Source organism: Pimephales promelas, chromosome 17, assembly GCF_988280905.1.
Source record: "Pimephales promelas chromosome 17, fPimPro1.hap1.1, whole genome shotgun sequence".
Lineage (NCBI taxonomy): Eukaryota > Metazoa > Chordata > Actinopteri > Cypriniformes > Leuciscidae > Pimephales > Pimephales promelas.
In genome coordinates this window covers 14,139,020-14,155,477 of record NC_142785.1, presented here as the reverse complement: position 1 = coordinate 14,155,477, position 16,458 = coordinate 14,139,020, and the positions used below count along the sequence as shown (strand labels likewise).

Here is a 16,458-nt window from a genome sequence, read left to right as displayed (position 1 = left end):
TATACTGTAATAATGTGAGCCAAGGTGTTTTCCCTCACGTTTTGGCTTATCTAGATATTTTCTGCCTCTCGTTTCCAGACGTGCAGTAATGAGGTGAAGTGTATCTGTGACTCCGACTACACTGGGAAGGACTGCAGTGTGTATGACCCCATTCCAGACCCCCAGCCTCTAGATGGTCCTGAGAAATACAAAGGTTCGCAACACCACACATTCAGTGTTAGGAATGTAATACTAGCATGTTCAGTCGTGTAAGTGGGATCGTAAGTGCATTTGTCGCCATTCACGTGAAACTTTCCTAGAGTTATCCTTCCCATCCAGATCCAATTCTAAACCACATCTTTAAATTATTACTTGAAGTTAACATTATAAAATACATATAGACCTAAACCACAAAACTAGTTGAGGATAAATTATTTAAAATTGGTCAATTTCAGCGTTACGGACGTGACATTTGCTGTAAAAACTTGAAATATAAATTGTCAGAAAATGCATTTAATACCAATATATTGAAACTTGTTTATATATCCATACTCCCTTAATAAAAGAGTCTGGACATTAGAAAAATATAAGTTTTATATTTAATATGACATGAGGGAAATACACATGCGTTACGGACGTGACACAAAACTTCTTTAATTTTTAGGTGGCAAAATATTGTTATAGTTGGTTCTGTGAATTAAAAAGCACAAACCAAAAGTAATACTACCCACCGGATGGAAAAGGGTTGGTTCCCCAGAACATAAATTGTTCATTTTGCATTTATGTGGAAAAAACAATATTACGGACGTGACAGTTCTGGAAGCGGCACTAAAACTTTCACAGAGACCTCAGACAGAAAGCACAAAGCATTTCTTTAAAGTGAATTTCGTTTTGTATTAATTGTGTATTCATTTTAATTAATGTTTCATCATCCAATTACCTGGATTTAATAAATAAGTAAATATAGCAGACATTAGATAATCAGGAAACGGAGGAACGGAGCTGGACTGGAGCTCGTCTCATAAATGAACCGAAAATCAGCCTGAGGTATCCTACTGAGCTCACAGACCTGAGAAATATCTATATTAAAGAGTAACTAAACACTAAACCAACTTTTTTTAGTTAATGATCTGTAAGAATGGATCTTTATTAATACCAGTCATTGATTCGAGTAACTTTTTTGACATTTGTCTATAAAGTGTTTTATTTCTACAATATATGGTGTAAAAACGTCTTAGTGCTGCCCTCTTCAGGTTGAACGTTGGCTACTGCAGTTGAATTTTCCTATTGGATGTTCCGCACTTCGTGACGCACCCAGGTTTCAGCTCACCACGCTCCTGGCACTAGCGGCAGTATAAAAACCAACCAGCTTGTTTCGTCAAAACCACTTTTTTGAGTCAGGAGTTGGAATTGCAAGCATTGAAAACGATTAGGATAGAGTGTTTTAGCATCTATTTCGTCCCCTCTATCTCCGCTGGGGTCAGCCCAGTTTTTCAGCATTTTTCAAATATTGCCAGTGGGTGGAGTCAGGCTCTGACCAGGGGTTTAGTTACCCTTTAAAATGTCTACTTTTAAACAGAACAATTCAAAACAAAGAAAACAGACTGCTTTTTGCTTATGTAATCCGTATGAAAAGTGCATTTCAATCACACCAGGATATATTATACTGTATATATTTTTAAAAAGTGTTAGCCCACGGATACATTTATGAGGGTTTATTTAATATATTGCAATCAACAAACGATAACAATTAATAAAAGCCACAGTTTTAAAGCCTCTCAAGGCGCAATTTACTTTACTTGTACTTTATATACTGTAGGCATACACAAAGTGAATGCGAACAATCATTCAGTCAGTGACGAATTAATAAAAACATTATGAACTTAACGAAATGATGCACAATTGTAGTTGAAGTTCGTGCTGAAACTTATCTTTTCATTACCTATTTTTAAATAATCCATTAAACCTGCTGAGAAACGAGGAGCGAACTAGAATGAGCAGTTCCACGTGCATGCCTGGTAAACTCATGAATATTAATGTGGGCTCCGCCCACTGCCTCTACAGATGCACTACTCACTTTTGCACTTCAGTTCACGGTGCACTTGGTGCAAAAGGGAGAAACTTGTCACTTGCAAGGGAAAAACAGTGTTTGAGATTCGTCGCAGCAGATTCAAGCAGCTGTAGATATGTACTTGTGTTTGTACTAGAAAAATATACAAGACTTTGTGAGAAAATATTCCACAAGCGTGCAACTGATACTGATTTGCGGATGAGCAAAATTTCTCTGTGACTTTTTTAAATGCGTTTTGGACCATGTTCACTGCAGCAACTGTAGCAAAAATGTGAGCTCAATAGTTTCTTAATTTGTGATTTGTAGAATAGGATTTGTGCACCTGCGATGAAGAATTTGAGAAGGTGTAACTGTTGTGTTTGTGGAAGATAAAAAAGTCTACAAGTTTGCAGCTCTTAAAACAGTTCTCTCTGTGACTTCAAATTTACTGATACACATGTGTGGATATTGTCTACAACTACAAATTTTACTGTCACAGGTTTCAGTTGTTTTGAACCAAAATATCTCCATCTCCTATTAATCTAATCCAGCCAAACACGCTTCAAGGGTATGAACACACAGTAACTCACCCTATCATCCTTCTCCAATGATGATCTGATCTGAATTCAACATAGAATATCCAGTGATGGACAGCATTCTCTTAGATTATATGATCATGTGAACACATATATTTATATTAAACGCAGTAACTTCAAAATGAACATTCTGTCATCATTTACTCAATCCAGTAGCAGTTCTGCATTGAATTACACCCCGTGCGAGACCCCCTTCAAGTACAAGTACAAGTACCAGGATTTTTTTTTTTTTTAATCCTTGTGCCGCCCTCCATGTGTCAGGAAAAAATGCCGCCCCGGGCCAGAAAACGCTACCGACTCAATCTCAAGTTGTTTCAAACTTGAATGAATCTCTCTCCTTTGCTGACCTTAAAAGAAGATATTTTGAAGAATGTCTGTATTTTTTTATACTATCAATGAAGCCCATCTACTGTTTGATTACCAACATTCTTTAAAATATCTTCCTTTGTGTTCAGCAGAAGAAAGACATTCATACAGGTTTGGAACAACTTGAGAGCGAGTAAACGATGACAGAATGTTCATTTTGAAGTGAACTGTTCCTTTAAGAGCTCTTGACCCACTTAAAGGGAAATTGTCAACATTTACTCACCTTCAAGTTGTTCCAAACCTGTATGAACACAAAAGATGATATTATGAAGAATATGGGTAACAAAACAGTTGATGGACCCCATTGACTTCCATAGTTTGGAAAAAAAAGAGTCCTGTTCCATTAAATGAAAGCAGACATTTAGAAACAAATACCAAAACCAAATGTTACCACAAGATGTCACTGCCGCCTGTCACAGGGAGCATGAAGCTATAACTAATTATACAGGTTACAGGAAGATGGGATTACAAAATGAAAGATATTTCAGTCAGGAATAAAAACATAAAACAGGAATATAACTGCAACCCACGTGACAGATATGCCTTTACCTGTCTGTCCCCAGGTCCGAGCGGGACAAACATCATCATTGGCTCCATAGCAGGAGCAATACTGCTGGCAGCTATAGTACTGGGAGGAACGGGCTGGGGCTTCAAGTAAGGCACATCCACAACAAACTGTTCAAGTAGCATTTTCCTCATTCCTCATGATTTATGCTTTATTAATATATGGCTTTTAAGAAATTGAAGGTTTGTCCTATCACTGAAAATAGACTTCAATAATGATTTTAAAGGGGTCATAGGATCAGTTTGTGCATTTATAAGATCTTGCAAAGCTCGTAGTCTCCCACAGAACATTTAAACACTGATCCAGACCTGCAATAATGTACAGTATGTGTTTTTGAACATTAAAACATGCAACCATATTCTGTTAATAGCATCTTGTGACCCCTTTTAATTATCTTGACTGCTTGTCTTATTTTCATGGTAAATGCAGCTCAGTGTTGTAATGTGACAAAGTCACAGTCTTATTCTCTCTCTCTGTTTTGTTTCTTGACTACAGAAATATCAGAAGAGGAAGGTATGAACCTGCCCAACAAGACATGTGATAACATACACCCATCCACCTAGCATATATCACACCAGCTGTTTTTTTTTCGCATCTTAGTTTCACCATTTAGTTTCTGTTTTTATTTCATTTTTTAAAAAGAAAGATAGAGAGAAACGTGGTCCCACTTTATATTAAGTGTCTTTACCATTTAAATGAAAAATTTGAGATAATGGGCTTATCGTGTACATACGATTTTACTTATATTTTTAAATGACCTCCATATAATTACAGCTGTCATTATTTCTGCAATTACAATGTCAACACCTTAACCTAATACCACCAAACCTGTCTGTAACCTTACCCGTATCCAGAGGCGGACAGAGTACACAGCTTTGAGTAAAAGTACAGATACCACTTGTTAAATTTTAAGTACAAGTAAAAGTACTACAATCAGATATATACTTAAGTACTTGTTTTTAAAAGTGTACAAGAGTACAATTTTCTAAATATTGCATTAGTACTGCCACAGTGCTTACTTTTATGTACAAAAACGTCCTACATGGAGTTATGCAAAATGTTAATGTTAATACCTTGGAGAATGTAAAAGGATTTGAAAGTAAAATCAAGTCATTTGCATCTTTTTACCATGTTGCTTTATTTAACATTTAAGAAAATTTCAGAAAATTGAAATAGTCTGTTGAGGTGGGGCCACGGGTCGGCACATTCCCGGGATGGACCTTCGTTCATGGTTCCGTCAGTTATCTAAATCTGACCATTGAGTTGACTTTGGCGGAAAGCTGAAGGTGATTGCTGATAGGCTGTCCCAATCAGTGGCGCCTGCACAATCCAATCACGTTTGAGAGGGAAACAACAAATCGAGGGTTTCCGAGATTTGCCTTTTTTTTTTTTTTCTTTTTTTTTTTTTAGTAGTAACGGGTACTCACACTTATGGATAGAAATGTAGTGGAGTAAAGAGTACAAAATTTCCCTCTCAAATGTACTTGAGTAAAGTCATGAGTAGCTACTCCCCAAAAATGACACTCGAGTAAAGTACAGAAAATCCCTCAAAATTGTACTAAAGTACTGTACTCAAGTAAATGTACTCCGTTACTGTCCAGCTCGATAGCAGTGAAAGTGTTTTGAACACTGTAAGTCGTTGCTCTTAATATAAAATGTTGTATGTAAATACATAGCACTTAAAGACACCTAATGCAAAAGTGTGACCAAAAATATTTGCAATCCTTTTTTATATATTCATATCAATATACCAATTAATAAACACCACATTTATTAACAAATTCCATAATGCAGACCTCATTGAATTACCAATACAGAAACAATCCCGTAACCTCACAAAACATATATATTTGAGCTATTAACAATAAATGACCCTTGACGTTTTCATCATATAATTGCTTCAGTAACTTTGAAAGTATTTGAAGTTACTCGTGTGGTCTTCATTTAGGCAAATAAAGAATATAAACGACAATACATAGTGAATTGTATCATTTAACAATTGTATCATTCTTTCTCTTCCTGTTTTCCTTCTTTTCTGTGTCTATTCTCCAGATCTGGAGGGGGATAAAGCATGTCATCTGCTCTCCTGTGCTTCTGCACTGTGTTCTTTTAAACTTTGAGGGAAACAGAAGAAACTGCCAATGTCTTCCACTCTCTCTCCAAACTCCCTTCTGTCACTTCCACTTCCTGTTACTGCCTGTCACCTGTTGCCTCGAAACACTCCAGTACATCCCATGGTAACATTCTTTAACTGACCTCTAACAAGATGTTAGTTGTTAGTAATCGTTTTGGTCTTTTAAGTCATAATTTGCTCACCCTTATGTTGTTTTGAACACATGACTTTCTTTCTTTCTTTTGCGGAGCACAAAAAGAGATTTTGAGCAGAAATGTCACATTGTTGAGGTCCAGAAACGGACCAAAAAGTACCATAGAGATTGCTTGTGCGCTATATGCACATATATTACTGCATATTCAAACATGGCGCCTCGTGACGCATCACTTTAAGTCAATAGTCAGAATTATCAGCACAAAAACAAAATGATTAGACATTTTTATGTATTATACTGGTCCCAATCAGCGAGCTGCCACATTAATCGAAACCAACTCTGAGAAGCCGTGACTTTTCAAGTTGTTTCATGCGGATAGACAGATTCTTCCCCAAACATTTTGGAAAAAATCTCTAAATATGTATGGATTTCCCAGTAGAAATCTACCTAAAATAACATAATGTCTGCTTGCATTCCATGTTTACCCTCATGCGAGTCTAATATCTATACTCTTGCTGCTTTTAATATCATCCATAATAGTTAAAAAACGTGCATAACCATATGAATGTACTTTTATGTAACAAAAAATAAGGCATTGCTTGTATGAATTTAATGTAGTTGGTTATATACTTTTCATAAGCACATAGCTGAGTGAGGCAAGGCCAGGTCATTTTAGTAAAATATGTATTATGTATAATTTGTAAATCTTATAAGAGGAACACTGAGCTAAGGATACATATGTATGTATATAATGTATATGACAGCAGTATTTTGCCCGTCTGCTGCAAAAATAACACTGTCAGATAAAAGCACAAACAAATTTATAGGGGTCGAGAATGAAGATGACATTGATACCGATGGGCAAAAACACAATCGTCAAAGTCATTTTTCCAATCATTTTTATGTTACAATCGTGTCCACTATATAGTATAAAGAAAGGTGCACTAAGTAACTTTGTTTTTCTGTTCTGTTTTTTAGACTGTGTGGAGCAAGGTTAGAACACTTTACATGTTCAAATTATTAATTTTTATTTTTTTAAGTACTTTTAGTTACTAGTTTTGATAAATATTTGTACTTTTATTTTAGTTTTTTATTTTATTTTATGGCCATACAGTACTTCAGTTTCAAACTGAAGAAAACAAGCGAGACTTTAGAGGAAAGAAGCATTTGTATTTACTATAAATCATTAAAAAAACAACATATCAGCTCCATGCTGCTTATTGATTCTCGCGCTGAGCCAGCAGAAAAGATGAAGGGCGGCAGTGCGTTTACACACAAAAGGTGCGGAGTCAGACTGGATCATTTCTTCTCTCTTGTACGTTTTCATGTCGCCATTGTGTACACAATGAAATATCAAACTCACAAATTGTATTGGACATTACATTAGTTTTCTTGATAATTTTCCATCCTGTTAGACTTTATGATATCAAAATCCAGTTCTTAAAGGGGTCATGAACTGGCTTTTTATTTTTTTTTTATATTGTTGTCTGAGGTCAACTTATGACGTTTGCTTGGTTTTTGTATAGAGAGCCTAAGTCCCGCCCCTCCGCTTCCGGCTCATGGGACCTTATTTCGGAAAAAATATGAATGGTAGTCAATGGCGAGAGACAACTTATCTTTTTATTCCGTCTGAACTGTGCCCTCAATTACACATATGATGTTTGTCAATTTAAAAGATAATTCTGAAAGTCAAAAACATTGCAGTTTGTCATAAAACAGAAGAGTAACATTTAGTTTTATGTGAAAATCGCTCTATGAACTACATCTCCCGGGAAGTGAGATCCGCTGCTCGTGTGTGTGCAATCTGGTACAAAACACTCAGGTATGACGGTGTAACGTTACGATTATAACGTAAGACTGTAGAAACAATGACAGACAATAGCCTCAGTAAAGTTAGCTTCATTCATTGAGAGAAAATGTGCGCCTTTGGGGTTTGTAGTCTTTGTAATTACGTATTTTCACAATCTCATACCTCAACGGTTTTACATCAAACTACGACTTTCTTTACTTTAAAATGTATCTTTTAAATTGATAAACATCATATGTGTAATTCAGGGCACAATTCAAATGAGATCAAAATATTTGTTGTCTCTCGCCATTGACTACCATTCAATATTTTTCCGAAATAAGGTCCCATGGTGGTCGACCGGAAGGGGAGGGACTTAGGCTCTCTATTCAAAAAACATCAAAATGAATAAGTAATAGGCTATTTAGTACTCAACTTTTGACCCTACCTGAAAAACGCTCAGTTTTTATCTAAGACTTGGAAGTAAACGCCCACTGCTGTGAGTGGATAACAGTTTTGCATATTATAATAAGTTTCAACTCACCTGTCGATGCACTTGGGGGAAATTGTTTTGAAAACGTCCAATGTTGCAAAATGGCAACCAGAATGATTCGACCCAAAGTCCGTGTGTTGCATAATTCCTGTCAGATCCAATATAGACGGCACAGCACCGTTCTTTACTCTTAATTGGTCTGCAAATCCAGTCTTGTTTACAGGACAATCCTCAGTGAAATGAAGCGAACAGACGGACGATGTTTTACCCTCATCAGCTGGAACCTCATTAAAAATAAAGTTTATCCATGCAGTCCTATTGGAATCCAGAGGAAGCATCTTCATCCACAATCAGGCGCTGAAGAATATTCTTTATTCCTCGGTAGCTCGATCCGGTTTGTCATCACGAGGTAGGCATCTATGTTATTTAGCCATGCGTGTAATGCGCAAATCGGAGGGCGGGGCTAAACAGGCCGTGTTGAAGTAGACGTTGATCTCCTGTTTTATCCTCTTTGACGTCATAGTTCCCCACTTTGAAAAACGAGTCATTTGCTGAGGCTCTGGTGTCAATAAAAGCTTTTATTGGACTAACAAGGACGTTTTTCAGTTCTGAAACTTACAGGATATACTTATAATATGATGACCTCTTAGATGTCAAAAGCTCAAGGAAAATTTGATTTCTCAGTTCATCACCCCTTTAAATGACATCATCCTTCAGTACGTATAGAGTGCCGAAGTTATGATGTCACTTTGTAGGCCGACGCGTGCGGAAGTGAGTTAGCGTTTTACCACTTCCGGTTCCTTCGCCCTAAAGTCTATGGGTTTTTTGAGCCCGTTCTCATCCCAAAGCGCCATATAGGACGCTTTTGCAAAAGCGTAAATATCCAACGCACATGGCACCCTTTAACGTGAAATGAGACGCAGATATATTTGGGCAGATGGCGCCCCCTAGTGGTCTAACCCTTACCCCACACCTTACCTAAACTTAACCATTAACCGAAGCGTCTCATTAGACGTTAAAGGGTGCCATGTGCGTTGGATATTTACGCTTTTGCAAAAGCGTCCTATATGGCGCTTTGGGATGAGAACGCGTTGGTTTTTTGAATGGGTTTTTGCTAAATCGCCTGAAATAAGGTCTGTGTGAATAACAAAGCCTCTAAATGTTTTCACGTTTTGATTTATGACATAAAACACACCAGTCATAACCTGCTTGTGGTTTTTTAAACTTTATATAGGCTTCAAAATGTATACATTTTGGATTAACTTGTAAAAAGATCTTGATGGACAAAACGTGTAAGGGTCACAACTCTTTGTTGAACACAGATCTTATTTTTTGCGATTTTCCATAAGTCTATGGGGAAAATGCATCCGAGTTGTCCTACAAAGTGACGTTGTAACTTCGCCACTCTATTTGCAATGGATTTGATGATGCGATACTCTTAGAAAAAAGCTTCAGTGGGGTTCATGACAGAATTTTAAAGAATGCTCGGTTACACTTTATTTTAAGGTGCAAGTGTAATTGCAAATAAGTACCGAGTAATATTAATTAACACCATGTAATTAGGGTTAGTTTCTCATAATTATATATAATGTAACGTTATTACTATGTTATTACAAGATGTGTAACAGGGACACCGTCAAATAAAGTACGGAATGCTTTATGCCAAAAAAGGTTCTATATAAGGACAAATGTCTTAATACTTTCATGTTTAAAAAGTTATTTTATCTTTTTCAAAGGGTTTAGAAGCTGCTTAATTCAAAAGTGAATTAAAACTAAATCCATAAAATGATCCCCCTGACAGAACCGCTTGAAGGATAACTAAACCCCTGGTCAGAGCCTGACTCCACCCACTGGCAATATTTGAAAAATGCTGAAAAAGTGGGCTGACCCCAGCGGAGATAGAGGGGACGAAAAAGATGCTAAAACTCTCTATCCTGATCGTTTTCAATACTCACAATTCCAATTCCTGAATCCTTTTGACGACACAAGATGGTTTTTATACTGCCAAGGGCGTAGCTCGCATGGTGAGCTGAAACCTTTGTACGTCACGAAGTGCGGAACATCCAGTAGGAAAATTCAACTGCAGTAGCCACTGTTCAACCTGAAGAGGGCAGCACTAAGACGTTTTTACACCATATATCGTAGAAATAGAACACTTTATAGACAAATGTCAAAAACGTTACTTGAATCTACGGAGGCGTATTGCATTCACTTGAAGAAAAAAATCTACTCTGTTTTTCTGAATTAATGAGTTAATTTTTCATGAGAAAAATTTTTTTTTCTCTGTTTTTCTGAATTAATGAGTTAATTTTTCATGAGAATTTTTTTCTGCTCTGTTTTTTCTGAATTAATGAGTTAATTTTTCATGAGAAAATATTTTTTCTCTGTTTTTCTGAATTAATGAGTTAATTTTTCATGAGAAAATATTTTTTCTCTGTTTTTCTGAATTAATGAGTTAATTTTTCATGAGAAAATATTTTTTTCTCTGTTTTTCTGAATTAATGAGTTAATTTTTCGTGAGAAAAAAAGTTTTTGCTCTGTTTTTTCTCAATTAACTCGTTAATTCAGAAAAACAGACAAAAAAATTCCAATGAAAAATTAACTCGTTAATTCAGAAAAACAGAGCAAAATATTTTTTTCTCATGAAAAATTAAATCATTAATTCAGAAAAACAGAGCAAAAAAAATAAAAATTCCATGAAAAATTAACTCGTTAATTCAGAAAAACAGAGCAAAAACTTTTTTCTCATGAAAAATTAACTCATTAATTCAGAAAAACAGAGCAAATTTTTTTTCTCATGAAAAATTAACTTATTAATTCAGAAAAACAGAGTAGATTTTTTTTTCTTCAAGTGAATGCAATACGCCTCCGTATGAATCAATGACTGGTAGGCTATTAAAAAAGATCCATTCTTACAGATCATTAACTAAAAAAAGTTGGTTTAGTGTTTAGTTACTCTTAGGTTCTTTAAATGAAGCGCCTGACAGAACCCTTTCTTCTAAGAGTGTGTTGTAACTCAGTTTCATTCTGAAAATCTATATGATGATAACAATTTAGTAGATATATAATCTAACTTTTTAAAACCCTCTTATAAGCTAACCTACACAGTGTCTCTCAGCTTTGTCAAGAACTTTATTTCTAACTTGTCAGGCATCATGGAGACCTGTTCATTGTGTAAATAATCAAGCTTTGCTGAGTAATGTTTAAGAGACTGAGACGGATCAGAACATATTTGTAGAAGAGTCTCATATACTTTATTATAGAACTACTTCCTTAAATTACAACTTAAGCATTTTTAAAAGATTTAAAAGTACTGTAAAAGAGTATGAGTCAGTTACTGAATAATACACAGTGGATACTTTACAGTGATCACAGGAATTTAGGTGCTTTTCCATTAAAACATGCTTGCAAATACTGTCTCATCTCAATCAAGTAACAATTAGCAATATTTCTTTTTCAGACTAAACGTTTGCTCGTATTTTCCTGTGCCTTCAAAAACACTTCATAATCAAAGTTGCATTCGCCAATGATCAGCCTGTTTCCAAACGTGATCTGATCTGAACAAACATGTATACATTTATAAAAGTCTTTAATGATCTGATTATGTAAATATATTGGGTCCTTTAAAAACACAATCACACATCTACGTACACAAAATATAGAGCATGTGCAAGATTCCAAAGAATGTGTTTATTTATTTATTTATTTTTATTTATGCTGATGCCACGTTTTCATCCAACTGATATAGGTTGCATGTTGTTGGACCACTAAAAAACATCTGTGACAAATACATCAACTTGATAAATGCTGAGAGGAATTTTTAAGGACAATCTATTAACGTAGCCAATAACGTGTTTTTAATATATTGCCTTCAGTCACATTCCAACGTTTCATTAAAATCACTGTGTCTTTCATTCACTGAGTTCCAGTGTTTTAGATGTTTTCTCTTTGAGTGTGATTTTTTTAAAACTTCTTATAGATTATGGAAATATTATACCTTGTAATACATTTTAGACAATTTGATTGATAGATTGAATGACATTAGGTAAATCAGGTTCAGCTAAAGCTCACTGCAAATAAGAATTTTCCTCAATGATGCGACACGATCTCGTTTCAAGTGGTTTGTAATAAACATCTCAACATCGATTAGCACTGTGCTAGAAAAAATACCATCCAAATAAATGTTCTTCTATCCACGACTGTTTGGGAAGATCATTTTTTCAGAATGTATCCGCTGTAAATGACGACATTAATGCCAACAGCAAGAGAGCAGAACAATGTTTCTTTTATGTACATTAATATTGTCTGTATGCAAAGGTCTAAATGTATTTGTAACACAGAAAACACAAATGTTCTAGACAATTTTTGTCATGATTTGTCAAATTTCACAAATACAAGTATCTATTGTGTATCAATATGTAGTTAAAAAACTAAAACTTCGAAAGCATTCAAGAGTAGCAATGTTTTATTGTATATTTGTGTATAAAAACTGCCATAAAAAAGAATTCCTGGAGAAATGTCTTCCGGGGTGTGAGACTGTGTGTACATTTTGTAATATCTCACCTGAAGCTTAAACTAACTGAATGGAGGAGACGTAGACACATCATTGATTTTGTCTAAATTGCCATACAAATAATAAAAAAAATAGAATCTACTCAGCATGCATGTGAGTGAAATGTTGAAAACAACTCATTTCTGTTCTTTTTCTCAGAAGAGATGCAATGTAATTCTTTTTTTTTATCTTCAAAAAACACTGGGAATGTTGACAAGACTTGTAAATACGAAGCTTAAATAAATAAAGACTTGAACATTTCTTGGATTGTTTTTAATAAACTATTTCAAGTTCTTTAGTCTCTCCTTTATCCAAGGAGCTCTTACTTTATTAACGTTCCTGTGCTGATGAGCCAATCACAGAAGACTTATGATAATTAGAACTCATATAGTCTATGTTCATTTTTACATAAACACCTTTTTACAGTTTCAGTTTCGGAAAGTACAACTTAAAGCTACACTGTGTAACTCTTTTAGTTTATTCTTACCTGTAGCTAAAAACACTTAGTTCTTTCAAAAATATATGTGCTCATTAATGTATATTTACTTCGTTCAAGTAATAAAGTATTCTCGTGAGTGTATAATATGCCATTGAAAATACACACGGGTAAGGGGTTCTAATGTCGGTCGCCATGTTGCCCCTCCATCTTGAAAGTACATTAGCCAAAGAGGGACATTCCCGTTAATTCAAGCTTGGCCTTTCGCGTTTACGTTTGAGTCGAACTGGAAGCCATGTTAATCTTGGACTACATTGGCCACCGTAGGAGTTAAAAACGAAATCGGAATTGAGAGGAACAGAAACTAATATTCACTGGATGGTCATATACCTTTTCACCACTAGATGGGGGTAAAAATCACACGGTGTAACTTTAAGGAAATATTGTGTTTTGTACATGGGAGACCAAAGCAAATATTATTTTTAAATTCCATTTGCTGTAACTGAAAAGGCTAATTAAAAAAAATCAAGTATCCTTTCCTAAAGAGGACAAAATATATAGAAAGTTTTGACAATCATCATGATAAAATGTGTATTGTTGGCTTATTTTCTTCTATAAAGAAAATGCCAGTGGGAAAAAAAATATTTTGGGAACTTCCAGGTATTGTATATGGAGACACAATACATCTGTCATTGCCATACTGTATAAAATGAGACGAATTCAAATTCTGCTATAAAGCAGCTGTGCAGAGGATTATTCAGCTCAAGTCAGTTCAGTGTTGATTCAGTTAATCAATTATCAAATGAGTTCAAATCAGCTATAAGAAGCTCTACAGAAGGCAATAGTTCATACAAGTCAGTTCAATGTTGATGTAATTCAGTTTAATAACAGTGTTGATGCTGCAGGATTCATTCATTATGAAACAAATTCGATTTAGACCTTGAGAAAAATCAGACTCAGTAAGGAGGCCAGTTCAGGAAACCAAGGCAACAATTCTCAAGAACTGAATTATTCATAAACTTTCAATATGCATGTATAATTTATTCAAACTATTCAAAATATATTTACAGACACCAGTGTTAAAGGGATACTCCACTTTTTTTTGGAAATAGGCTCATTTTACCACTCCCCCAGAGTTAAACAGTTGAGTTTCACCGTTTTCAAATCCATTCAGCCGATTTTCTGATATTTAGAAGAATATCAGTAACCAGACAGTTTCTGGTCTCATTGACTTCCATAGTATATATTTTTTCCTACTATGGAAGTCAATGAGACCAGAAACTGTCTGGTTACTGATATTCTTCTAAATATCAGAAAATAAGCTGAATACATTCGAAAACGGTAAAACTCAACTGTTTAACTCTGGGGGAGTTGTAAAATGAGCCTATTTCCAAAAAAAAGTGGAGTATCCCTTTAAATTTAACAGAGCAAGCAGATGAAGGCACACGTATAAAACGGATGTCAAAAAACCCCATGGAATTTAAGGTACTTCACAATGTGAAAAGTGCTGTCCAGTAGTAAACACTGCATGTCAAGATAAAATGTTTGCACATGTTTCGTGGTAGAGTTTATTTAGAGTTATTTCAATTTCAAATATATCAAAATTGTCAAATAAAATATCCCTGAAAAAGTGTTTATCAATTTAAATACAGACTTCTGCATCCAAATTGATCACCGCACCTCAGAGACCTACGGTTACTTGTTACCCAGTTAACGTCACATTCTGGAATATCAATTTTATACAGTTTTCTAGAATATAAAGCTCAGGTACTTCCCCAATTATCATGATAAGCGTCTCTAGACATTTGATCAAAGTGAAATGTTTGACATTCATGGAGTTCATGTAATCTTTCAATAATGTCATGAAGCATCTGCTCTTCATCAAGTCTCTATATCCTAACACATCTAAAACATATCACACAAATGGTTCAAAATTCATTAAATAAAAATAAATCAAAAATCAATTAAACCATTTTTACAGTTCATAATTTGAAAAAACAGAGATTTACAAGTAATGCATATGCATGTAAGACAAAGAAAAAATTGTTGTATTATTTTTGTAGTAAAACACATTGAAAAGCCAAACTGCATAAAACAAAACTCTTCTGTAGTTGCATTTAGGACACGGACACATATTATTTACATTTTAAGACTGGAGCATCAGCAAAGAACTAGAGCACTTGAGGTGATCAGAACAGGTAAACAAAGTGCAAAAAGGTGCGAGACTTTGCAGGATTGTTCCTGAAGAAAAGAATGGCTGTCAATCTGCTTGTAAATAAAGCAGTACTATACAACTATTTCTTGTGAAATACAGTCTTAAGCCTCAAAGTGCAAAAGCTAAAGATATTTTGAAAGTCATCCATCCATTTCTGCCAGTCATAACAAACTTAAGTGTTTCTTTCACTCGTTCAATTCAAATCTCACTGAACAACTAAACAACTTAAACCAGTCATTTACACCATAAAGATTATTTAGATTTCATTTCTGGTTTAAAACAATGATGAATAGAATATGCAGATATGCTCATTTTCCTTATACAAAATTCTTACTTTATTCAAAACCATAGAAATTATAAACAATTTATATATATATATATATATATATATATATATATATATATATATAAGCAATATAATAATATATAAGCAACAACCATTTTAAATATAAATTTCTTAAGCAAAAGTGGTCATGTTTAGGGTTAAAATATAAATGAAACATGGGTCATAAATTCACATGGGAATATGTGGGTTTATGACACATGGAAAAATACAGAATGAAAGCTTCCTGCCATTTTGGGAGCTTTTCATAGTTGTGCTTGGTTATGTTCAGGCATCTGCTAAATTTAACACTGGCTATTCACAAACAGTCAATGGTTTTGATTTTTTTTCTGCCAGTGTTTTTATGACCCCTTGAACATGACATGAGACAAAAAACATGAAAACGACCGATCCAAGTTCTATCTACACGATTCAGGTAGGCTGTGTACAACCAAGTTTGTTAAAATGACCATTGTAAAGTGAGATAAAGCGGGTGAGCATTGAGAAGAAAGCGGGGTTTCAGTGCGTCCACATGTGTGAACAAACATTCAAGCTGTAAACTCATGCATTTACTGATGAACAAACAAAACAAAACAAAAAAAAAACTCAAAACCGAGCCGAATTATAATTTTCCATTTTTTTAACTGTTATTTTTTCTTTTTTTACGTGGAAAATTAAATGGCTAGAAGGTATTCAGAACAAAAAAAGTCTTAACTTCATAATTGGATTTTTTATTTTTGTTTGTATTTCCATTTGATGCATTAAAACAAAGAATAAATGGTTCATGAGACGGTTTGAAGTAAACAGTGACCTTGAAGGTATAGTGACCAT

General features: G+C 34.7%; 1 protein-coding gene across 2 annotated transcripts in view; it reads left to right on the top strand.

Annotated features, from left to right (window-relative positions):
• adam11 (ADAM metallopeptidase domain 11) overlaps nt 1-12,915 on the top strand; it is a 55,214-nt gene extending 42,299 nt beyond the window's left edge. Inside the window, exons 24-27 of one of the 2 annotated variants that reach the window (XM_039685465.2) lie at nt 79-193; nt 3,555-3,645; nt 4,052-4,069; nt 5,609-12,915. In XM_039685465.2, coding sequence (XP_039541399.2) covers nt 79-193; nt 3,555-3,645; nt 4,052-4,069; nt 5,609-5,624 — 240 coding nt within the window. In that variant the 3' untranslated portion in view covers nt 5,625-12,915. Of the gene's footprint in view, nt 1-78; nt 194-3,554; nt 3,646-4,051; nt 4,113-5,608 lie in introns of those variants that run through there. The other variant, XM_089121950.1, reaches the window with a different exon arrangement.
• The last annotated feature ends 3,543 nt before the right edge of the window (nt 12,916-16,458 follow it).